This window comes from Gopherus evgoodei, chromosome 7, assembly GCF_007399415.2.
Source record: "Gopherus evgoodei ecotype Sinaloan lineage chromosome 7, rGopEvg1_v1.p, whole genome shotgun sequence".
NCBI classification, from domain to species: domain Eukaryota; kingdom Metazoa; phylum Chordata; order Testudines; family Testudinidae; genus Gopherus; species Gopherus evgoodei.
Window position 1 is genome coordinate 69,427,326 of NC_044328.1, and position 26,317 is coordinate 69,453,642.

Here is a 26,317-nt window from a genome sequence, read left to right on the forward strand (position 1 = left end):
GTTTGATTCAACCCAAAACTGTTTTTAAAAAATTTCAGCAAATCAAAAAGTGGAAAAAATGTGGAGCGAGGCTGAACAAAATGTTTACTTGCCTTTTTTGGGGGGGCCCAGATCTACTCAGAGGCATTGTTCTAAGCAGGGACTTTGTGGCTGTAAATGTTATGCTCGTGTTTAAAGTGCAGATGTTACTTGAAAAGTGAAAGGACCTGGCATTTAGTGAGAAGCTTGAACCCACCCAAACCCTGGTAATGTTGAGATCTGGATCTAGATTTTGTCTTCTACTTATTCTCTCTCAGTGAGACCATGTCAGATTTACTGCAAGTCAAAAGAGGAGTTTTCCAGTTGCCAGCCTTGCAAACTACCTGGAGATCTGGAAGCCCAGCTGTGAAATGCCTCTCACATCATCCCCATTAAGAGATAGAGGCATCCTGAAATGGGAATTTTGGCCTGGTCTACACTGGGGGGGCGGATTGATCTAAGATATGCAACTTCAGCTATGAGAATAGCATAGTGAAGTCGACATATCTTAGATCAACTTGTGGCGGGGAGGAATAGCTCAGTGGTTTGAGCATTGGCCTGCTAAACCCAGGGTTGTGAGCTCAATCTTTGAGGGGGCCACTTAGGAATCTAGGGCAAAAATCAGTACTTAGCCCTGCTAGTGAAGGCAGGGGGGTAGACTTGATGACCTTTCAAGGTCTCTTCCAGTTCTAGGAGATAGGTATATCTCTTATTATTATTGATTTACTTTGCATCCTCGCAGCACCGGATCAACAGCTGCCACTCCCCTGTCAACTCCACTTCTGCCTCTCGCCCTGGTGGAGTTCTGGAGTCGACGAGGAGCACGTTCGGGATCGATTGTATTGCGTCTCATCTAGACGCGATACATCGATCCCCGATAGATCAATCACTACCCGCCGATCCGGCAGGTAGTGTAGACGTACCCTTTGCTAGTGATTTTCTCTGTGGTGCATCAGGCAGAAGAGAATCCATCTTGTTATCTTGTGCTGGCTCTTGAGGACTTATGTGTTTGTGTCAATAAGGAAGGCCCTCGTGACTCTAAGATACACACAGAACAGACATGTCAGGGAAAAGAGGGATAATTTATACAGGTAATCTTGTCTGACCATAAGCACATTTCAAGCCAGGGCTGCCTTTTACAAGTGGAGCACCTACCCAAATTGCTTTGCTTCTGATGGATAGTTTCACAGAGTTTGAGGCCTGAATGGACCATTAAATCAACGAGTTGGATTCCTCTATATCACAGGCCATTACATTTCACTCAGCTACTCCTTTGCTGAGCCCAAAGATCCTACTCCAACCAAAGCATTTCAGTCCTCAGAAGACTAAATTGTGTGCCACAGGCAGAGACCAAGAGAGAGAACAAGGTGCCACCAGGGTTCTGAGTTCAATCCTTGAGGGGGCCACTTAGGGATCTGGGGCAAAAATCAGTCAGGGTTTGTGGGAATAGCAACCAAGAGGAACATGCAGTACTTTTCCTACCACTTCAGAGTGTGGAAGAATCTCTGTGTCAAGACAGCAACAAAACACTAACTGTTAAATGTTTTTAACAATGAGTTACATAGATAAGCCACAAGCACTGGGGCCATGGCGCTAACCACACTGATTTATTCTAGCTGATCTTCAAGGAACATCAGCACAGATTTTGCTCCCATTTCTGTTTATTGACACTGATATAACTGAATGAGCATCCTCGAGAAAAGCCCTCTCTTGAGCTAGAGCTAATGCGGCTTGGGTGCTGGCTCATGTAATTCCTTCTGTGTGTGTGTATGAAAGATAAGCCTTTCCTAGGCTGCTCTAGAATGAAATGAATGGCAGGCTGATTTCAACTTTTATTTAAATCTTGACTATCATCCAGCAAGAAGTGCCAGCATTATGATTCTGTGTTGGATAGATGAAGCTTAGCCGGGAGAGAGGCTCAGTATGCTACGTTTTGGTCACTGGCAATACTGTTAGGGCAAGTATCTGCTCAGACCAGCACCCCATGAACATGCATTCTCATGAGTCCACATTGTGGAGTCACTTTTGGTTTTGCCTCTAGCCCGGGGCAGCACACAGCTGTGCTAGCCCTAGAGCAGAGCAGGAACCAGCCTGCCTCTGAGAATCACAGCTTGGTCCCTTGCTTGGTGGGGATATAATCTGCGCCACCACTATGCCCAGCCAACTTAATCCCTCTGGTGTGCTGGCTCAACTGAGGTGTGAGGTGGGGCGGAGCCCGACCACTCCCTGCCCACCTGCACAGGAGCTGGAGCAGCAATGCTATGGAAGCTCCTTTCCCTACTCCCAGTGTGACACTGGTAGCAAGTACAGGGGAGTGAGGGGCTCCTTACATCCCCTGTATGGACATGTACCACAGGTCACCTTCTGGCCCCTTCCCATTGAATCTCAAATCTGCCTTTTCTCATCCAACAGCTTCTCTCTCCCTTTGATATTCATATGCAGAACATGCCACCAATAGCCACCTTTAATTGGCTTCCCCAGGTCCCCCTATAACACCCGGTGATACGATCTGCTTACCTTCTCTGGGCCCTTGTGCTCCACACCTCAGCTTCCCCTTCTAGGACAGGCTTCTTCACAATGGGCCCTTCCAGCCAAATCATGCAGCCCAGCTCATCTTCCAGCTGAGAACAAACAGAAAGGCCAACAAAACAGTCATGCAGTAATATCATACTGGGTCTTCAGCTGGGCTTCAGGCTCAATAGTCCTGCCACCCCACATCTCAGGATTGTCACACCTCCTTCCTCTGGGATCTTGTAGGGAGTCCCAGGCCCTCCCTTCCTCTACTGTGGGTCCCAGTCCAAGGACCCAATAGCAACAAAGAAGATCCAAGTGCTCTGGCTCCTTTCTTCACCTCCCTGAACTACTGCCTACTTTGACCTGTCTCACAGCTTTTCCTGTAATCCTTTCCTGGTCAGTCAGTCTATCTCCTAAGCCCACCATGGGCGGTCCAGCCCGTGCCAGATTCTCTGTCTTTCCCTCAGCCCCTTAGCTGATTACCTACTAGCTTCTTGCAGGCCTTTTATACTTAACTTTGGAGAGCCCTTCCTTGCTCCTGTCATCACTCAGGACTCTGCTGACCCCCATGCTGCTTCTTATATGAGCCTCACACCCAGGCTACCATGTCATGATCACCTGACCCAAGCCCAAGTCTATCACCTGGCAGGTGGCTAAATAGTCAAAGGTGAGGCTGAACTCAAGTCCCTTAAAGGTCCAGCTCACCTTGTGACAGTGAGCAACTCGTATAATGATGTACAGAAGATGAAACAGTAAGAGCTCTTGTCTGTGGTGTTAGTGTGGAAAAATTTGACCAGAGTTGTGGTTAGTCTCAGGGCACTAATGTGAAAACGAGTAAGACTGGAGCTAATTCATCACAGGTTTAACTCACTGAATTCAGTGGAGTTGTGTCCCATCATGCAGAGTAGCAACTTGTGCAGTTCAAAAGCCCTGTGTGTCTTTGGTAAAGACTGAAGTCCACTCTCTACTCACAGGACAAGTCACAACGGTCTAGACTTCTCCAGTTAGCTCCCCGATATGAAGGACTGAATGATCTCCTCTAGGCCACTAAACTCTCATCTAGAGCTGGTAAAAATTTTTCCTCAAAACTGTTTTTTGAGTGACTGCTTTCCTCAAAAAATTTCAACATTTCATCAAAAATCTGAATACCTGATAGCCATAACATTTTTGGTTTTCAACCAAAACCCAAAATATTTTGGCCAAAAACTGAAATATTTAATTCAAAATGCTGCCAGAATGTCTTCCTTGTAGTTGTAGTTTTGATGCCTTATGCTCCCATTTTTCTCAGTAGGCTGAGTTATCATACCAGACTACATCTCCCATGAGGCAGCATAGCCAGGGACTCATATAAGGCACCCCTCCCCTCACCAAAAGAGAGGAAAGTAATGCCTCATGGAAGATGTAGTCAGTCAAAGAGCCTGGCCCATACAGGAGAATGAAGGCATGAAACACTCAAAGTACAACTCCCGTGAGGCACTGTGGAGCCATTTTGAACCACAATGTTTTGAGTATTGGCTGAAATATTTCAGTTTTTGATATTTTGCTGAAAAGTCAAACATTTTGTGTGGGGAAAAATTCTGTTTTCCAACCAGGTCTACTTATATCATATCAGCCACCAAACAGCTGCTAAGCAATAACAACTTTTGATGACCACAGATCTAAACTAGATTAGACTTGGGGACCTAACTGTAGTTTAGCATGACCAATCCCTTGAATCATCAGCTTTCTTTTTAATGCTAAAATGCAGTCCTTCAGGACAGGTAACCATTTCCCCCCCAAATGGGTGAAGCATTGTGGGGCCTAAAATAAACAAAGATATGGCCACACACCCTGATCAGAGATGTGAGTTAGGCTGGGCCCCAGTCTTATGCAACCATTCAGGGGATCCAGGGGGAATATGCCACATAAGACCAGACATCCTGGCTCAGGACATGGGGAGGAGAATCGGGGCTGTATGCCCAACCTTTCCCCCTGCAAGTGAGAAAGTCAGACCCCCACATGCCAGCCAGCAGAGCTTGCTCCACAAAGGGTGTCTATGAGGCAATATCTCCTCAGTTCCTTCTGGAAGGTAGGGGAGCACCACTGGCTCAGGACTGAAAGAGGGATCGGATCACAAGGACACCCAGAGTTAGAATAGTTAATGCTAAAAGAATTGTTTTGTAAGCGACATAACGCCTCATGCTTCAGGGCCAAAGCCAGTCTGATGATACCTTTCCGGGTGGCAAATCATCCCACATCTACTACTGCGGGGTTCTTATACCAGCCTCTGCAGCTGGTGCTGAGCACTGACAGGGACAGGATACTGGACTTTGGTGCTGATCCCATTTGGCAATGCTTCTGTGTCTAAAGCAGGGGTAGGCAACCTATGGCACGGGTGCCGAAGGCGACACACAAGCTGATTTTCAGTGGCACTCACACTGCCCAGGTCCAGGGAGCTCTTCATTTTAATTTAATTTTAAATGAAGCTTTTTAAACATTTTAAAAGCCTTATTTACTTTACATACAACAATAGTTTAGTTATATATTATAGACTTATAGAAAGAGACCTTCTAAAAATGTTAAAATGTATTACTGGCACGCAAAACCTTAAATTAGAGTGAATAAATGAAGATTCGGCACACCACTTCTGAAAGGTTGCCGACCCCTGGTCTAAAACCATGACCTAGTTGTATGTTAAGAACTACATCAGCACCTGTGGGCAAATGGTTTATTTTTTATTTCAGGCTTTCAGAAAGAGATATTTTTAAAAATGAAGTTTGGGGACAGAATGCAGAACTGAAGCACCACAAGACAATCAAAAACTTTTAAGTCCAATGCTCAGCCTTTAGTGGCTGTCCTTAGCCTGCTCTCCCTTGGCTAAGCTGACCACTGGAATTTAAATGGCCCTGCACTTCTGCAGCAGCTTCCTAGCTTTGTTTGTAAGGCTACTAGGAAAGAAGGTAGCAATCTCCTTCAAGTTAGAATATGTTGTGATTTGCAGCATGATGCATGGTTATAGCTAGCAGCTTTCCGGTGGTAAAAAGTTGGCATCTATACAGTTCTAGGAGTGGCTATGCTAGGACCTAACTGCTGTGTCTCTTTGTAGAGCATAAATCCTGGATATGTGAAGCCACATTTCTTTATTTATTGCTGTTGTTTTTTTTCTTTAACAGTGAAGCATTATCTGGTGAAAAATCCCCAGAACAGGTATGAGAATGCACTTCCGTTTATTATAAGGTGTTGTACCAATCTTCTTTTATTTTCACTAGGGGAGCCAAAGAAGATATGTAAAATTTCAGAAAGTGCCTAAGCGAAAGTCAGTGGGACTTAGGCTCCTAAATCTCTTAGGTGCTTTTGAAAATCATACCCAATGTCTTTTGCATGGGATGTGTGTAAAGCACCCAGCATTCTGTTGTGCACTGTATAAATAATAAATAATGGTGGTGAAGATGATGATGATGATGTGACTACTTCCATCCTCAGACAAATATTGGATGAAATCCAGCTCTGGAGTTCACACATTTCAAAGATCAGCTGTTCTCATCTCTAGCACAGAATGCATGGCAAAGGAACACAAACATAGTTGCCTCCTGCCTTTGACTCCTTCAGCAAGATCCCATTGAGCAAATTAGACTTTACTGAAAGCAGAAACTTAGCCCAGCGACATATAGGCCAAAGGCCTGTAGTGTTACCATGGACAGCTTAGAAAAGCCCATCATAGTCTGGTATGGTTATAAGTCAGTGAATCATGGAGACAGACAGAGTGGTAGAAACTGGACATGCTTAGATTAAAAGAACTCTGCAGGGGTCTGCAAGTCGCCTGGAAAGGTCATGGGATGACATGACAATGAGCGGAATGCTTATTGAAGTGGGAGAGAATGTTTATAGCTGAACTCACTGAAATGTGTTTTGATTGGCTAATGATAATGGACGAGGTCACTGCCTCCTTTGGAACATTGTTTATTTGTGAGTCACTGACTGAGACAAGGGAACAATGGGAGTAGATGGATTGGAAGGGGTGAGCCCCTGGCTGAAGCTGGGTAAAGCCAGTGTGGCTATGCTGGGGCTGAACACGATCCCTCAACTGTCGACTGCAGGAGGATGTCCTCCAGGAGATGGGACAGAGACTGCATCTTGATATTCCTGTTTCTGTCTGCCACAAGTACGCACCCATGCCTTGGGCCACAGGCGTGGACCTCCAAAACAAATTCTCAGGGGCTGGGTCTCCCAATCAGAGAGCAATATAAGCTTATGCCAGCTGTCATTGCTCTCATTGCTGATGGTCAGCCGGCATGCCACCAGATGTTAGTGCCACCAGCTAGCCAGGGGCGGCTCTAGACATTTTGCCGCCCCAAGCATAGCACGCCTGCAGGAGGTCCCCCGGAGCCGCGGGACCAGCGGACCCTCCGTAGGCATGCCGCCGAAGGCTGCCTGCCTGCTGCCCTCCTGGCGACCGGCAGAGCGCCCCCTGCTGCATGCCGCCCCAAGCATGTGCTTGGCATGCTGGGGCCTGGAGCTGCCCCTGCAGCTAGCCATGGTATTCCCTTCCTGTACACTAGAGGACAACACTACCATGTATTTCTTCCCCCTTAAGAAAGCACTCAATCCCCAGTGCATAAAGACTCTGAGCTATTCCAACAGAAGGGCGGCTTGGCAAGTGCACAGTTCCATGCTAGACATCAGAAGGGAGAGGGAAGGCAAGAAATGCATGCCGGTGTGACCAGACCATTGGTGCTTGCTGGGATTTGAACCATCAACCTTGCTGGAGTGAAAGCTGGAAAAATCTGTATGGTCTCTGTGGCACCAAACTTGATGCGTTTGTGTGCAGCAGCTGGTTTGTTAACAGTTTAACAACATGTAACAGTCAGCACTGAATTTAAAAAAGAAGAGCTGGGAACTTACAAATCCTCCCCTTGGCGGAGCAGGGCCAGGACTTGTGCGCAGATAACTTTACTGCTCCTGTAAATATTTGTGCTGTTGTTCCCACCGCAGGGTTCCTAACACCGGGGAGCAGCCCTTGCAATCACGACATTCCTATTCCCTTTACTTTTACCCTCTACAGCAACTGTGACTTTTAGCATTAGACACAGGGTGGGATTTTTCAGGAGTTATTTAGGAGCACAAGTCCCACTGATATGTGCCCCTAAGTTTCTGAAAATCCCACCACCCTGAGACCTACTTGCAACCTCAGATGGGAGTTATAGTGGTGATATTCCATTAGCTTCAGTGGAGTTACTCCTGATTTTGCAGCTTTGTAGGGTCACAGATTGGGGAGGGGGGTGAGGATTCAAAGTCCATAAGTGACTTAGGAACCTAAGACTCAGTGGCTTCTAAGTCACTTAAGGTCAGATTTTAAAGTTATTTGGCACCTAACTCCCATTAATTTCAATGGGAATTAGGCACCTAAATGCCTTTATAAATCTGGCTCTGTCAGACTAAGATGGAACCTTTTCTGATCATCTAGTCTGAGCTCCGGCATAGCACAGGCCAGCGATTTTTATTAATGATTCATGCCTACAGCTTAATAATGTGGTTGAGCTAAAGCAGCTCTCTGAGAAGGATATCCCATCTTTATTTAAAGATTCCTAAGACTGGAGAGAATCCACCAGGTCCCTTGGTAAGCTGCTGTGGTGGTTAATTACTTTGCACAGCTGTGAGGGCAGAATTCTAGTTTTCAGATCGTATTAATCGCTGATTCCCAACTCTTGAGTTTCCTGAGATATAAATAATACTGGAAGTAAAGTAAAAACAAAAAATGACAGTATGTCATATGACCAGCCAGGCCCAGAAGTGGATGCTTCATATTAGTGCAAAGAAAGCAGAGGTTTGCAGCTTTCCAGTGACATAAAGCATTTGTTTCTAGCCCTTGTAGTCTGAACAATATTGGACAGCAAATCTATCACTAGTCCCTCAGTCTAGTAGTGCTTTTTGGCTCTGGTCCTGGACTAAGTATAGCATATCCCAGATTCTGCCAGTGTAATGTTCAATCCCCTCTAATGGGATAATTATTGCATTCATGCATAGCAACCTACCCTACATTGAGCCCTAAGTGAATTCACAATAAAGCAATTGATAGTTCAAGAAGGCTTTGATGTTACTCTTTGAATGACCTCCGCTTTGTGACCCTCCCAGTCACTGCAACTGCAGCATGGATTCAGAAGAGATAGCTCAGCAGTTCCATGTTTCCCTTCACTGATGATTGCTGCTTGTTTCTGTTTTGAAACTAGCAGCTCAGATGAAGCAGGAAGGGGAAAAAATGAAAATAGATCAGTGGAGAACACAAGGAAAGGAGAAAATTAAACCAGTTGAAAAAGCCCCCGAGTTCGGAGAGTCAAAAATAAGAGTATGGTAGTTAGATACAAAGCCTTGGTAAGTCATGGAGTCTGCCATCCCACCAGCACCTGGTGTAGCAGTGTGATGCGGTAGGGACTGTCTGCATGGGGGATGGGAATGCAGGGGATGAGAATCCATCGACCCAAACCCCTGAACCACTTTACACGAGACTCTTGCAAACCCTAACTATTTCATTGTGCATAGCTGAGATCCTGGTTAGAGATAGATCCAACTCTCCACCCAGCCTTTGGGACAATTCAGATTTGAACCAAAATCCAGGTCCCTGTTGCATAGATAGGGCTGTCAGAGGGACTTCTATGGCCCTGATTATTGTTGTATCTGAGCACCTGGCCTCAGAGTTTTTAATGTGTGTATCTGCAGGGTAGGACAGTGCCAGGGCTGGCTTTATGACCCGCAGGGCCCGATTAGAATACTTGGTGGCGGGGCATCTGCTCCAGGTTTTCCGCAGCACCGAAGAACCCCCCACCACCGAAATGCTGCCGAAAACCCCCAGAGCGGGGCTCCCTTAAGCGCGGGCTCAGGGCCTGATTCCGGGGAATCGGGTAAATCGGCTTAAAACTGGCCCTGGGCAGTGCTATGAGCCCCCTTGTACAGATGGGGAAGTGTGGCACAAAGAGATTAAGGCCCAGATCCTCAGAAAAGGTGTTTAAACTCCTAATTTCCATCTGATCAATGGAATTTAGGATCTGAACTCAAACTTGCCCAAGGTCACCCAAGAAGTCTGTGACAGGGTGGGGAATTGAACTTAGATCTCCTGAGTCCCACGGTAACACCCTAAACTCTAGGCAAGCCTTCTTTTCTGAGCCACAGCCAGTCTTCCCCTTGGGAACCCCTTCATCTCACTCCCATTGAGAAAGTATAGTTTCTGCTTCAAATCCACCTGCAGATTTCATGGCTTGATCCAATCTCTAGTTATCCTGCAGCAGTCTGGAGGAGGGAGAGTACTTGACCAAAGCAAACACAGGAGAAGTGGTTCTTCCTTGACATTAGTGTGGATAGTAAAACCCTAAAACTCAGCATGTTGGTCTCACAAGAGTCTGAAATCCAGAAACACAGTGCATTGACGTTCAACATCAATAACAGACCCACAAATCACCCTCTCCTCCAGTTCTCTAATCTTAAAACAACTTGCATGCCTATTTTTTTCCAAATTCCTTGCTTTCCTTTGCTCTCTAAAAGCCTGTTAGATCCTATGAGGAAAGCTCAATGTGACCTGAAGTACAAACCAGGAGATGGGGGGCAGCCATGGGGGGAATCCCAAGATTAAAAAAGAAGCTTTCCTTTTAACTCTGGACAAGAGAAGCAAGACAAAGACACAGTGTTTCTGAGCCAAGGAACCTTTATGAATCTCTTTGTTTAGTTTGAGGAACTAGCTTCTAAGACTGCAAATGCAATTACTGTATCTTCTGGTGCTAATTAACCCTGCCCAATCCCTGCATTTATAATTAAAGGGCAAGCCACAGATAAGTTTCTCAGTGGTTTCTCTTTAAAGTGGTAAAGCAGGAATAATAATGAATGCACTGAATTGACATTAAGCCCTTTCCGATTGCAGTGCTTAACTGGCCAACATCAGGATAATCATATTTGTAAACCATATTTACACTCTAACAACCCTTTCAATGCAGAAGACTTTTAAAACAATCAAATCCTCTTTTCATTACGGTTTGATCTTTCCTTTTTTTTTTTTCTTTTCATTTTTCTTGATTGGTCAATATAGGCTGTTCAGTTGCATTTCCTGTTACTGTTATTTTTTTGTTTGGTCAGTTTCCCTTTGTGGTTTTCATGCGGTAACAAATTGCTGGTGGTGTTTAGATTCACAACAGTGCAGGGGAACTTCAAAATTCCTTCTGCCCTAAAACTTAGTTTGCATAACTGAAATTAATTTTCAAAATCACAAAAAACATTGAACATTTCCTTTTACAAAACCCCTTTTTTAAAAGAAACCTACACGCTGGGCTAAATATTCCAACCCTGGCATCCATCAAAAACAATGAACCGGATTCTATTCTGAGAGATGCATGTGTAAATCCAAAGTACTTCCGCTGATGGCAATGGCTTTACCCCAGCTTTACCGCTGTTTAAAATGAGAATCTGGCCTGATTTCTGTTACTCTAGATTAGACAACGTGACTGCCTCTTCATCAAGCTTCGTTGTAAAAGCATTAGGATGAATAGATTGTAGTGCTGTTATTAATTATTATTGTGGTGGCTGTGAGCTCCAGTTATGGACCATGATCCCATTGTGCTAGGTGCTGTACAAACGGAACAAACAGTCTCTGACCCAATTAGCTTATATGCCTGAATACTTTCATGCATATTCAAACCAGGAAGGACTGCTCTAATCCTGGCCTGAGAATTGATAATCACACTGGCTAAGCTAAGAGAACTCTGGGGGATTTATAGGCTGCTGAAATGTAGTGGTCCAACTGCAGAGGTCCTCTTTCTGCAGGAGTGTTTATGACATGCCATATCTATCATATTCCCCCAAACCAACTAGTGCTCATTAGCACAGATACCCTGCAGAACTCTAGATGCTTCCGTTACAGACTAGGAGCCAATGTTAAGCATGTCTGCTCTTTTTTTAAGGCACTTTTTGATCAACTGAAAACTGGGGCCCGCTCATGAGTCATGTTGAGCACCCACAAGTCCTGTTGAAGTAGAGATGATTCCATGTATCCTGGGAAGCTCTCAGCACCATACAGGGCTAGGCCCATAATGATGCTAGTTAATGGCTTAAGAGTAAGCATCGAAATTCATGACTTTACCTGTCAGGGCTGTAGTCATTCTGACGCCTTCTGTGACTGCAGACTCATGTGTCTCCAGATCCTGAAACAAATTCTTCTCTCGGTTCCAAAAGTTCACAGGGTAGATGGTCCACTGGTTAGGGTGTTAATCAGAGACGTGGTGTCAAGACCTCCTGTTGCCACAAACGTGCTATCTGGCTTGGACAAGCCACGTAGGCCCAGATCCTACAATTCCCAGATCTTCCAACTGCCTAACTCCCATTGAAATCACTGGGCCCTAGTGTCTGTGGGCCTGTGGTCCCCAAGAGAAAAAAAAACAGTTTCCTATCTCCTGGTTTGTGTGTGTGTGTGTTACAAATTGTAACATGTGCAGATACTGTAGTTCTTGGGTCATGTAAGTATCATAGCTAAGATACAATTGCCATTGAAATTAACCTGTGTCGAAATCTGGCCATGTGGACACCATGCACTTCCTGTGTTAGCCAGAGCAGATGAAGTTATAAGTCTATCAACCATAGAGCCTGTGTATTGGACAAGGAGTTAGGCCTGGTGGAGTGGGACAGAAGTTGCAAAGCATTGTTACAGATTTTAAAAACATTTTGAAGTCAGAATCCAAGTCATTGAAAACAATTGGTTGGAACACATCAGTGCATGGATTTCATTCTTGCCATAACCATCCCCTTTCCCTTCTCTTTGCTTTCCAGTTCGGGGGAGACGGTCACTAGCGTGACAAGTCTGTCCCCGCTACAACCCAAAAAAGTAAAGAAAAAGAAAGAGAAGGCTGAGCAACCCCCAGCTATTCCAGCGAAAGGTACGAGGCAACTAACGCAGCCCACAGAGCTGTATTTCCACCAAGGGGTGTGGTTGAGCAGGGAGGGCAAGGAGTTGGAAGCCAGTACTCCTGGGTTCTATCTTGGACTCTACCACTCACTGCATGAGCTAGGCCAAATTAATTCACGTCTCCGTGCCTCTGATTTGCCACTATGACAAACAGGGGCCCTACATACCTCGAATGTGTCCCACAGGTGCTGTGACATGTAACCAGTGTTTGTGAAGGACTTTGGCCCACATCCTGAAATATATTTAGGTGCCTAACTCCCATTGATAGGCGCTTAAATGCCTTAGAGGCTCTGAGCCTTGTAATCCTCGCTGGCAAGGCAGTGGAGAGCGGGGATTTGTTATCTGAGAACTGCTAGGGCACATCATGCTATTTAGACCTGTTTATACATCCAGGGCCAGACTGTCAAGTCCTCAGCACCCTGGTAGGGGCCAAATTTTCAAATCTGCTCACCTCCCCTCAGCTCCCATTATGACATTTAATGGGCAGATTTTCAAAAGAAAATGCACCCAGAATGCTGAACTCCTTACAAAATCCTGCCTGGGTTGTAGAGACTGAGTGAGTGAAAGTCCAGTCCTCAGGGCCTAATTTTCAAAGGGGGTTTCAACATAACCTCCAATGCCATGCACGCAGACCCCCGCATGTGACTTTCTGAGCACCATTGCCTGTGCCATGCAAGGGGTGCAGTTTGCCTGGGTATCATGAGCACGTGTGAGTCATAGCATGCAGAGATGCCCAGCACATCTCTCCGAACACAAACAAGGACCATGCTTTGAAAATTGTGCTCTTTCTATGTTACAGGTTTTAATAACAAATGTGCTTCACACTTCAAGACTTACATGTGGGGTTTTTGCTGCTGTTGCTAACCTGCTATTAATCCAGGTGCATAACTGCTGATGCACATGCTAAAAGTAATCCCAAATTGTATTAAGTGAAGTAATCTCTTGATATTTATTTTTATAGCTCCAATAGCCAATACTTTTCAGAAACCTAAGCTGTTGAAACCTCAAAGAAAAATTCTCCTGGTGAGTAGTCTTTTTATACAACTTTATTTCCCCCTTATTCTTTTCTCTCAATATAATTTTGGCAGTATTGCTAACATCCAGTGTTCAGAAAGTTTTGAGATTTGCTTAAAAATCAAGAGATCATTTTAAAGTCATACACTTTGGATATTTCACCTTTGCCTTCTGGTGTGTGAGCCTTTAGCTGACACTTGGGTCTTGTCAAGCTTTTCTCTGCAATCATAAGGGCTAGAAATATAATTTAAAAAAAAATGAAAGCTGAGATTGAGTCTCACATGCCTCCAAGAGCTGGGACTTTGAGAAAAATACCAGATAGCACGAAACTTGAAAGATGGCAACGTTGGTTTGAGTGTTTTCTAATACCAAACATAGGGGCCTGATTCTTCTCCAAACTGGGGAAAACAGGAGTAACAAAGGTAACTTCACTAAGTTACCCATCTGTAAACCTAGGGTAAGAGAAAACAAAACTTCCAAGACAGTTGGTGAATGAGTCAAACTAACTTCCAGATACTGCTGCACTGATGCCTCTGCCTGGCATCCTGACTAATGTTGTCTCATTGTTTCCTTGTATTCCTGGCAGTCTGTGTGTAGCCATCAGTTGTCTCTTGTCTTATACTTAGATTGTCAGCTCTTGAGGGCAGAGACTGTCTTTGTCCCATGTTCCTACAGCACCTAGCACAATGGGGTTCTGGTCTCATGGTTAGTCTGCAGGTTCAAATGATCAAAAACATAAGAATGGCCAGACTGGGTCAGACCATTGGTCCATCTAGCTTAGTATCCTGTCTTCTGACAGTGGCCAATGCCAGATGCTTCACAGGGAATGAACAGAACAGGTGATCATCAAGTGATCCATCCCCTGTCGTCCACTCCCAGCTTCTGGCAAACAAAGGTGTAGAGACATCCAGAGCATGGGGATTGCATCCCTGACCATCTTGGCTAATAGCCATTGATGGACCGAACCTCCAGAAACCCAAGCAGACTGACATTTTTCACTGTTGCTAATGAATCAATACCCCAGCAGGGCATAAGGGGCACTGTGTCCCCAAAGCTTCTGTTTAATGACTTTGCTTTCAGATGAGAGAACTGAAACTGGATACCTGTTTGTCAGTGGTCGTTCAGTGTTCCATAGAATCATAGAATATCAGGGTTGGAAGGGACCTCAGGAGGTCATGCCCTTCATGCATGAATGGGGGCTAACTGTGGTGTCCTGGCCTAATTCCAACTGGTTTCATTAACATCCTGCCAGGCGAGAGTTCCTGGAAAGGCTGTCGCGTTCCTCCCCGGAGGGGGCAGGTTTCACTGGTGGGAGGTGTGAAGTTTGCAAAGTGCATGAAAGGAGTTATATAAATGCAGGGTATTACACCATCCAAACACTTTGTGCTTAGAACATTGAGGGCACAGAGTAAAACACTCAAAATCATGAGACTGCCGCTACCCTATAGACTATGTGATAGAAATACACAAATATTAATTCTATTATCCTTATTTATTGTGCCTGAGAGCCGCTGCTGTTGCTAAGATGTTTCCTTCTTCAGACCTCCTATTTAAGGATCACATGAACAGTCAGATTTAGCCCTTGGTTCAGCACTGTACTTAAGCACATGCTAAACTTTAAGAGCATTTGATTCCAGTTGCTTTGTCTCTCTTGAATGCTGCTGGTGAATCTGGCCGCAAATATTTTTTCACTCTCCAGCTGGCTACATCACACATGGCCCCTGCTGAGGTTCAGTCTCTCTGTCTGTTTTGGAGGTGAACAGCAAAAAAAGGCTTTTCAAAGAAAGTGATCTGCTTCGGTTTTCCAAAGTGAGTGAAGTCTCTCGTTCCATGCAGTCAGCAGACTCTGGGCTAGTGCCTTGCTGTCAGGCTTTAAGCTGGAAGCTGTCTCCATCCCTGGCTGTCTTTTCTTTCACACCAGAGTACACCTGGGGACCCACTAGAGCATGAGGAGTACAGTTCATCTGCTGGTCCGGGCTTGTTTTTAAAGAACAGAATTCAATTCACCCAACGAAAACAATGTGAAAGTGTAGGCATACTAGAGCTACTGTAGTGTTAACAACAGTGGGAAATTTTCCAGAAAAGTATTTGCATGATGCCATTAGCATTAGTATATAAGTTCCCGGGCAAAATTTGCACCCAATGCCTGCAGTAAAGGTGTGTGACCAGATCCCCAAATGGCATAAATTGGCATCATTTTGTGGACTTCAGTGTAATGACCCAATCTGTACCAGATGAGGGTCTGGCCTAATATCCCAGCAGAGTCAAAACCTGCACAAAATGGATTAGACTTGTCACAGCCTCTTATATAGAGACACTCTAATAGGCATTTCTGGGTATAGTAATCCTCCTCATACAGCAAAGCTGATTGGTGGAAAAAATCTGACAATATATGCCATGTCTCTTATCAATGAGACAATCTTGTCCCGCTCATGGTGTGAGCACACAGAGAAGACATTATGCAAAGCTGGGGGTAAAAGTACATTGGGTCGGAACTGGTTGGACAAAGTGTTTTAGTGAGAGGAAAGAATTCCCTGTTCTTCCTGATTCGTCGTGTTCTGGGATGAAAAACTCAGCTGTGAATGAGGCAGTGCAGGGACTTGGACTGGGTCTTCCACATACATGGACCTTTCAGACCTGCAAAGCTCCAGTTGTGATCCAAAAACAGACATTTTGATGCAAGTTTGTTTTCACAAAAACATTTTGGTTTCATTCCAGTGCAGAACCAAATCAAATTTAAAAGCAAATATTGCTGTCACTAGACATTGTCATCCTCTGGTTGGCTCTAGTTAAAGCTATAAACAGCATGGGAATGAAAGCCTAGGTCCCATAATCAATAACAGTTATTACATCTCTCCATAATCAGATTAATAATGCAGCCTAAATGGATTAACAGGCATGAATGTGCAAGGAATTTCTGTTACACTTTTGTAGTAATTTCCTTATGCCAGTTCGTAAAAATTACCGAGAAATGTGTAGCCGTTATGTTCAGATTTCCATCAAAACATTTAAGGTGCAAATTTTCAAAAGTGCCTGAAATTTCAGGTGCCCCAGTTGAGACACTGATGGTGCATGCCCAAAAATCAAGATTCCAAATTAGTGAACAGCACTAAGTAGGCCGTAGCAATTTGATCTAGCCTGTTAAAAATGGAATAAAACATACGCCCAAGAAAAGCTCACCACATGGATTTTGGATTAAAAAAAATCACTCAAGGAGGTCTGAATGTTAAGGGTCAAATTCTACTTTTGGTTAATCTGGTGTTAGTCAGTGGAGTTATTGCTATGAGGGTGAGAGGAAAAATTCAGGTCTAATTCTGAGCTCAGTGGAAATCAAGAGTGACTCCCCTGAAATCAGTGGAGTTACGTAGGCACAGGGGAAAGGGAGAAGGGAAATATTCATTTTTCTCCTTTCAGAGTTTAATAAAACTCAGCACTATTGTAATGCTCCCTGTGGGAATCCCCTCCCCACTTCCCTATCCCTCCACCCCCCCACACACATGCCGTCCCCCAAGCTATGGCTTCACTCTGGATTCACACAGATCTCCAAGGATTCACCAGACACAAAAGGGAAGCCCCTGGTCTCTGCTATGCATGGACCCCTCAACCAGCCCCTCCCCTGAGCTGCCAGACCCCAACCCACAGCTTCCCCAGGGTGTTTGCTGATGGAGGCTCCAAGGCAAAAAGAAAGAAGATGCGCACGTTACCACAAACTTGGTCTGTAGCTTGAGCCAGCCCATTGTGGGAGCATGGAGAAATTCCAACAAATACCTGCCCCTTTCTGCCCCCACCACCTCCAAATCCATGTATGTAGAACCCCACAGAGGAACTTCTATGAAGTCAACTTGAAGAGGGGCCACGCACGGCAGCCACACTCCTCTCCCCTTCCACACGACCGGGCATAATGTGGCATGTTCTGTCATCAAAGAGCTTTACATGTGACCACTCATTGCACCTCAGGGAGAACAGTCCTTATTATGATTCCTGATGGATAAGCTGGACCACAGAAATTTTAACTGGCTTGCCAGAGGTCCCACGGGCAGTTTTCCATCTGAGCTGGAAGTAGGTCCCACAGGTCCTGACGCCTGTTTTCTCACTGACCATCAGAGCAGGCTGTCTCCCCCAAGGGATTTGGACATAAAAACTTCCTAAGAAGCCCAGCACTGTGCAACCCTCAATCACATGTCAGTTCATTCTTTATCTGAGGGCACACCTAAGGAGGAGGTGTGCCAGGGACGGAGGGCTGTTTGCACCACTTACTGCATATTTCCTATTGGCATTCTCCCAAGGGCACAGCTACCTATGCTAGGCTAAATGACATTGTAGTAATGTCTTATTGCACAACTGCCTTCTGCGCTAGATCTGTGTTCACAGGTGCTGTGTGGTCACTTGGTGATAGTCACTGGAAAGGTAGACCTGCTTAGACAAAGCTGTTTCGTTGTGAGCTTCTCTTGCAGCCTCTCCCTCCACCCCAAACCTGAGATCAGATACCACAACTTTGATGGAAACAGAGTGCTCTGGAAATCCTAAGCCATCAAGGTAGGCCTCAGAGCCACGTTACCAAATAATTCTAGTGTTGTGGGAGAAGTTTTATAATAACCTAAATAGCAGCAAAATTGTTTCCAGAGGACATGTGCTTTAGGTTTCTGGAAGGATGTTTATAATAAGCTAGAGAATTTCTTTTGTTGTTAATGTGCTAGAATTGGTTGCAGCTGAATTTTACAAAAGAATTAAAGAAATGAATATGGGAACCTGTGTAAAATATGGACATAATTTCAACTGAAAATTAAAAAAAACAAAAAAACCCATAATATTGCACTCAAACCCACAGCCCTGCAAAAAGCTCTTTAAAAAACTTTTCTCAAGTCATATCGCTCTTCTTTTATCCAGAATAAAAACTGTATGGTCCCCTTGATGCTTATATCTTCCCTTTGCGGTCCTTTCCCATTAGTGACAGCAGGAGATGTGCACAGATCAAAGGAGTAGAGATGCTGAAATGCAAGGAGGGATGTATATTTATGGGATGCTAGAAGCTCAGAAAGTAAAATTCTGCCCTCCATGCGCCTGGGGATCTTCTATTGTAGCCAGTGGCAGCCTTGTTTGCATTTATCCAGAAGTGTTTGGTCTTATGAGCTGGTAAAGCTAATTCTTCCATGGTTTTACACTTCTTCATCCATGTTGTTTGGCCAGGCCTTTGGCTGTCACCCAGAGACTGGCTTTCCTTGCCCAAGCCCTCAGAGGAGCACAGAGTTCCAGCTTCAAAACAGAGTCTCAATAAAACATCTTTGGTATCTGTCACATTGCTGATCTTCAGGGCCGGTGCAACCATTTAGGCGACCTAGGTGGTAGCCTAGGGTGCTAGGATTTCGGCGGCCGCATTTTCATCGGTGGAGACAACGGCAGCCGGATCTTCGGCCGCCCCAGTCGCTGCCGGCATTTAGGCGGAGGGAGCTGGGGCAGGGGAATGCGTGGAGGGCTGCCTGCAGCAAGTAAGGGTTGGGGGCAGCATGCAGGGGAACTCCCCGCCCCAGCTCACCCCTGCCCCACCTCCTCCCCGAGCACACCGTGGCTGCTTCACTTCTCCCACCTCCCAGGCTTGCGGCGCCAATCAGCTTAGGTGTCGCAAGCCTGGGAGACGGGAGAAGTGAAACAGCGACTGCGTGCTCGGGGTGGAGACGGAGCAGGGATGAGCTGGGGCGGGAGGGGTGCCTGAGGGTGGGGGGTGGGGAGCTGCCACAAGGAGGGCGCCTCAGGGCGGGGGGGCAGCTGCCATAGGAGGGGGGCACCTCAGGGAGCAAGGGGGGAGCTGCCGCAGGAGTCGGGGAGCTCAGGGCGGGGGCGCGGGGGAGAGGGCGCAAGGTGGAAGTTTCGCCTAGGGCACGAAACATCCTTGCACCGGCCCTGCTGATCTTTAGCAAACTTAGGGCCTGAGCCATGGAAGTCAAAGACTCCCCATGGGTTTAATGAACTTTGGATCAGACCCAAAGCCTGCAATCCTTAATCAAGCACTGACATGAACATCTAGACATTGGTTTTTAAAGAGAGGAATGATTGGGGGTTAAAACACAGGACTGGGAATATTCCTTGCTCAGCCACTGACTTGTGTGACCGTGGGCTAATTACATAACTTCTCCATGCCTCCAAATTGATCAGATAGATTATTTCTTACAAATGACGCCCTCAGCTACGGTAGTCGAATGCTTTGAAATGTGACGCACACTAGCTGTTTCATCATCAAGGGTCTTAATTCTTCAGAATCTGGTTTCCATAGCTTTTCCTGGACTTTTCTGATAATGTCACAGCCATTTGAGAAAAAGGAGAGGTCCAGGGCTGTAAAAGACTGAGACAGGGCTGAGGACATCATTTTGGCTCTTGGTAAGTAAGGGCAGAACACTCCCAAAAGCTGACGCAGGCTCCCTTTTCTGATACATGCTTATAAAGCTCCTACTTTTGCGCAGAATTTTTTTCAAAGCCACCTGGGTGTTTTGGATTCCCAATTCTTATTAATTTTAACTAGATGCCCAAATTCCTTTTGCAGCATTGAAAAGCTGAGCCTTAATTATTATTCTGTGCTAAGCGCTGACAGTGCACTCAGTAGCTCTATAGTGCACAACACTATGGACAGGCCCTGCCCTGAAGAAATCAGAGTCTAATGCTTAATTCATCAACGCGACTAGCCCCTGCAAACGTTTCTTCCGAAAGGACAACTCCAAAAACCTCGGAGGTGTTTTTTAAGGCTAGGGAGGACAGGAAACCAGTGAAGATGTCTGCGAAAGGTATGATTTAGTCGTATTTCTTTGTGCATATATTTCCCTATAAATCAAACTTTTCCTTCAGTGTGGTGCCCCATAATAAGCATTCACAGTACTTTTAAGTATAATGAATGTAGTTAAATATTTCACATCACTGTCATCCTCTTAACAAGGCACTGAGAGCACATGCCTACATAGAGCAGGTTAAAAGCATTAGAGCTTATGTTTTCCTAAACAAACGTCCCTTTGACTTTTAGCTTCCAGGAAAATGTTCCTGGCACTACAATCAACCATAGCAACTCCAGACTCACTGCAGGGAGAACATGAATCGTAGGGCCTCGGAGCTAGCACCAGAGCATAATTACGGGTTACGGGTGTTAGTGAATTACAGACAATCCAATTACTGGCTCAGAAATATAAGCTTGTGAAATACAGAGACACGATTTTAGCTGCTGCTTTACAAACCCATGCTTGGTGAAGCACTTTCCAATATCTGATAGCGACTTTGGAGTGATGTTTTTAAACTAGTCATTTTATAGCCGCAGTCTCTTGCAGGCATGGGAACAAAATTTATCCGTTACATACAACATTGTACTCATCCATATGCCTTGGGTATGTGATTTTTTTAATGATTGAATAAAATCCATTCAGGTCTTTCCCCCCCCACATTACCATTATTAACCCAGTAAAGGGGAGGCAGGCAATTTTCTGTCTAAGCTGGTATGTTTGCATGATTATTTTTCCAGTTGGGGTTATACCAGGGATGAGTTTGGTTCATTCCCTGAGTGAAAGGTATGTTGTACATTATAGATATAGGTATATAGCTATAGTGATTTGGGGAGTCCGACCATATGAATGACCAGACATGAGCTCCCCCTGGTTGAGTAGGAGTCAAAGACAGTGCCAGGTGTTTTTGGAAAGGTTATTTTTTTCCCAGGATGTGTCAGACTCAGCTGTGAACTCTCAAGATATTAATGATCTCTGTAGGTGTGATATGAAATTGAGCAAATATACATAGAAAAATGGACTGATCCATTTTCACGGGTCCCTCTGTCATCTTGAAACCTTTCATCCTTTCCCATTAGTCATCTCCTTTCCACACTAGATAACCCTAGTTTTTGCAGTATCTTCTCAGAGACACGTCGTAGGAATTGTGGTGAAATTAGCATTTGGGAATTTGAGGGGTTCATGAGAACATTTCTTTTGCACTCCCTGAAGTTTGCATTCACGTTGAGGTTCAAACTCAAAGCACAATGCATTCAAACCTGTTGAGTTATGGCGGCTTTCACACCAGGACCAAAAATCATCCTAGCTTCACATATAAACAGAAACAGTTTGTGAAACCTTGTCAAACCTTTCGATGGAGCCAGGGCCAGTGCAAGGAAGTTTTGCGCCCTAGGCGAAACTTCCACCTTGCGCCTCCTCAGCCCTGCAGCAGCGCCCTGCTCCCCCCACCGCGAAGTGTGCCCCCCACCCCCGTGGCAGCACCCCGCGGCCGCTCCACACCCCCTGGCCCGAGGAGCCCTGCTGTACTTCCCCACCCCAGCTCACCTCTGCTCCGCGTCCTCCCCAAGCACGCTGTCCTGCTCTAATTCTCCTCCCAGGCTTGCGGCGCCAAACAGCTGATTGGCGTCGCAAGCCTGGGAGGCGGGAGAAGTGAAGCAGCGACTGCGCAGTGGAACCCCTGGGCTGCTGGGGGCAGCGCGCTGACCCAGGGGAACCCCTGGGCTGCCAGCTGCCAGCAGCGACGCGTTGACCCAAGGGAACCCCTGGGCTGCCGGCGGCAGTGCGCTGACCCAAGGGAACCCCTGGGCTGCAGGCTGCCACAGCGGCACGCTGACCCAGGGGACACCCTGGGCTGCCGGATGCTGCGGCGGCTCGCTGATCCAGGTCCCTTGGGTCAGTGCGCCGCCGCGGCAGCCGACAGCCCAGGGGTTTGCCTGGGCCAGGGGACACTCTGGGCTGCCAGCTGCCGCAGCAGCACACTAACCTAGGGGACCCCCTGGGCTGCCGGCTGTCGCGGTGGCGCACTGACCCAGGGGACACCCTGGGCTGCCCGCTGCTGCTGCCATCGGCAGCTCAGACTGCCTCTACATTCCAGCAGCAGCGGCCGCTCAACCACTTAAAAAAAAAATTGGGGGGCGCTGCTTTTTGGCGTCCCCAAATCTTGGCACCCTAGGCAACTGCCTACTCTGCCTAACTGGTTGCACTGGCCCTGGATGGAGCTGGGCTAAGCACTGAACAGATACAAAACCCCTTAGCAGATGACATTTTTGCACTGTCATTTTTGATGTACCCCTCTCTAATGAAAGTCCCTGTAGAACTATAACCATTTTTCTTCCCCTTCTTGGGACCTTTTTCATCCCCATGATATCTTCTTAAGAGGAGGTGATCAAAATGGGACTCAGTGGGCCAAATCCATCCCTGGTGTAACTTTGATGACTTTGGTAGCAATATACTAGGGATGAGCCATTACACTGAGGGGCTAAAACCTGTTTGAACTAAGGATGGACAAGCCTCCTGCTTAGAGCCAAAGTCCATGTGTGCAATGACTCTGTGGGGTTTTCTGCTAGCAGTTACTTTCCTGGTGAATAAAGAATGGGCCCATGCGTTATCTTGAAGTGGGGGAACACTATGTGAGAGAAGCAGCCCTTCTCCCCTGGACAAGCAGACATCCTACCGTGGAAAGCTCGATTCATATTTCTAACTCTAAGGACAGCATTGGACATTCCAATGCCATATTTATTGATCCCTTCAAGTGGAAACTCAATTGAACCCTTGACATTTCAAAGCTCACATTGGCCAGCAATTGCATTTTGCTTTCATTTCCAAGAACTAATTCAACTTGCAGATCCAGCTGCATCTTTGCAGAAGCGCTAACTTGTCACAAGTGTCTGCATAAGCAATTTTTAAAACTCCTTTCTTCCAAGGGAAAATATGACTTTCTGGCAGGATTTTCCACTGGGTATAAAGTGTGGGATTGTCAAAAGCACCTTGGGTTGGCCAAACTCTGCTCTTAATGAAGCCAACGGGAGTTTTGCCAGTTAACCCAGCACCAAGTGGTTTGGAAAATTTCAACCAAGGTGCAGTGTTATTGAAAGCCACCCACAATTAGTGTTGCACATTGATCCCCTCTAGTGGTTGGGTCACAGATACTGGTTGATGAGACTGCTAAAGCCTTTAGCTCAGGCTTTTCGATTCAAAGCTATAGCATTATCTCTGCTCCTGTATTGTAAACTGTTTCATTGCTCAAACACTGATGAGGGTGAAAGGTCCATCCTCCCTAGCTCTTGGGATCTCCAGAAGGACAGAACTGCAGAAGTCTTGGAAACCTTCTCCACCTGGCCATGGGCCTTTGTGTAGAACATTGGGGGAGGCCACTCTGCCTCACTACAGGCAGATTGCAAGTCATAGTTTGGAGGAGACACTCCCATCCCCTGGGTGGGGCAGAGCACAAACAGTCTTTAGCGCAGTGCCTTCTGGCTGGGGCCAACAGTAATTAACAGCCTATAAGGGAGCACTGTCTCCCTGGGCAGGGCAGAGCACAGTCTGTGAGCTCTGGGTCTTTCAGGAAGGGGCAGAGCAGACACAGCAGACAAAGCAATCTGGGATCTGGTGTCCTGGCTTGGGTGCATGGCAGATGAATGCAGGCCTCTTGGGCCTCAGGTGGGGAGGCTGCCACCCCTGGGGTGAAGTGGCAGGGGGCAGGGGGATGCGGGCCCACCCAACTCCACCACGTCTCAACCTATGGCCCTAACCATGGCAGAGTGTTCCACCACTGGGTCAGCCGGGAATCCCACTGCAACATGCTGACTCACACTCCGGAAGCAGAACCAGACCAGAGTCTGGTTCCCCTGGGCTACTTCCTACCATAGTCTGAGTGTAGGGCTCTGCAGTCCAAAGGTCGTCTGTCTCCTTGGGGTACTTGGCTGCCGGCAGTTTGCACAGCTCCTCAGGGCATTCATCTAGCGATTGTCCTGCAGCTCCTTGGGGCACTTATCAGTCTCCTCTGGCTGCAAGGCGCAGCTCCACTCAGAGCCTAGTTTGGGATCCTGTTGAGATCCCAGCTCCCTGGAAGAGCTGTCTGCTCCCTCTGGTGCTCCAGCCCCAGTTGAGCTCCGGGCATTCCTCTTCTACTTCCTGTCCAGCCTCAGGACTTCCAGCGAGAGAGGGCGGGGCAGATTTAGCTCCACCCACCAGGGGGAGTGTAGTGGTCCCTCACTCTCCTACTGAGAAGGAGGCCACTCTGTCTCACTACAGTGCCCAAATATGGATTTCAGCACCCCGCTTTAGTCACTCAGGTTTGAATATTGAGCCCAAGTGCCTGTGTGCCACCTAGGCAATAAGGATCCCCTGGGACTTCTCACAGTCAATGGGATTTGTACTATCATTCACCAAAACCAAAAGTTTTGGGGATTCTGGTTAATAATCAGCTGAACATGTGCTCCCTGTGTGATGCTGTGGCCAAAACGGCTAATGTGATCCCAGGATGCATAAACAGGGGAATCTTGAATCAGAGTAAAGAGGTTATTTTACCTATATATTTGGCACTGGTGTGACCACTGCTGAGATCCCGTGTCTGGTTCTGATGCCCACAATCCAAGAATGATGTTGATAAATTGGTGAGGGTTCAGAGAAGAGCCACGAGAATGATGAAAGGATTAGAAAATGTGCCTTACAGTGAGAGATTGAGCTCCTTGATTTTATTTAGCTTAACAAAGAGAAGGTTAAGGGGTGACTTGATCACAGTCTGTAAGTCCCTGCATGGGGAACAAATATTTAATAATGGGCTCTTCTATCTAGCAGAGAAAGATCTAACACGATCCAATAACTGGAAGTTGAAGCTAGACAAATTCTGACTGGAAATAAGGGGTACATTTTTGACAGTGAGAATAATTAAACAAGGGTACAACTTATCAAGGGTTGTGGTGGATTCTCTCTCCCTGGCAATTTTTAAATCAAGACCGGATGTGTTTCTAAAAGCTCTGCTCTAGGAATTATTTTGTAGGCATTCTATGGCCTGAGCTATACACAAGGTCAGACTAGATGATCACAATGGTCCCATCTGGCCTTGGGATCTATGAATAAAATCTCCTCTGCCCCATGTGTGCTCACCCCATCTGCTAAACAGGGGGAAATCTCCAGAAAGAGCTCCACTGTCCCAGGGCCTGCAGAGGTGGAGCTCAGGAGATTGGGGCAGCCAGACACATTCCTTCCTGCAAAGTCCCATGTGGCTCATGGCTGCTAAAGGGCTGAGGACTCATAAGAATGCAGTGAGCTGACTCCACCTTCCCCCTCCCCACCAGAGAAAAAAGGTGCACCTGGAGAAAAGGAGACTTTTAAGCAGCCTCTTCAGGGGTAGGGCACGGGGCCCGTTAGCCCCACCATCCTAAAGATCTGTAGAGAATCCCAGGGAAAGCTTGTGGCTTCGGAGGGCTCATTCCCTGCAGCACAACAGCCACACGGAGTATCATGATGCCCATGGCTCTGTGCCAAAGAGCTGTGCACTGCTCCCTCCCAATCCTCTGTGCCCCATAGGAGGGGGCAGAAGCTACCCAGCAGGAGTTTGTGCTGCATCTGGCAACATTGCCCTGTAGGAATTCCCATGGTTATTCTGTAGGGCACATGTATAAGCCACTGGCCAGTGGGTTCTACACATCTTTCCACAGGACCCTACTGACAGAGGATGTAAGTCTGTTACAGCCCCCCACTACATGTACTAGCTCTTTAGCTCATAGAATCATAGACTTTAAGGTCAGAAGGGACCATTATGATCATCTAGTCTGATGTCCTGCACAACACAGGCCACAGAATCTCACCCACCCACCCACTCCTGTATCAAACCTGTGTCTGAGCCATTTAAGTCTCAAATCACGGTTTAAAGACTTCAAGATGCAGAGAATCTTCCGGCAAGTGACCTGTGCCCCACACTGCAAGAAGGCAAAAAACCCCCAGGGCCTCTGCCAGTCTGCCCTGGAGGAAAATTCCTTCCCAATCCCAAATATGGCGATCAACTAAACCCTGAGCATATAGGCAAGACTTACCAGCCAGACACCCAGGAAAGAATTCTCTGTTGTAACTCAGATCCCACCCCATCTAACATCCC

General features: G+C 46.5%; 1 protein-coding gene across 1 annotated transcript in view; it reads left to right on the top strand.

Annotated features, from left to right (window-relative positions):
* VSTM4 (V-set and transmembrane domain containing 4) overlaps positions 1–26,317 on the top strand; it is a 59,937-nt gene that overhangs the window by 22,771 nt on the left and 10,849 nt on the right. Inside the window, exons 5-7 of the mRNA XM_030569904.1 lie at positions 5,685–5,718; positions 12,313–12,419; positions 13,410–13,471. Coding sequence (XP_030425764.1) covers positions 5,685–5,718; positions 12,313–12,419; positions 13,410–13,471 — 203 coding nt within the window. The remainder of the gene's footprint in view (positions 1–5,684; positions 5,719–12,312; positions 12,420–13,409; positions 13,472–26,317) is intronic.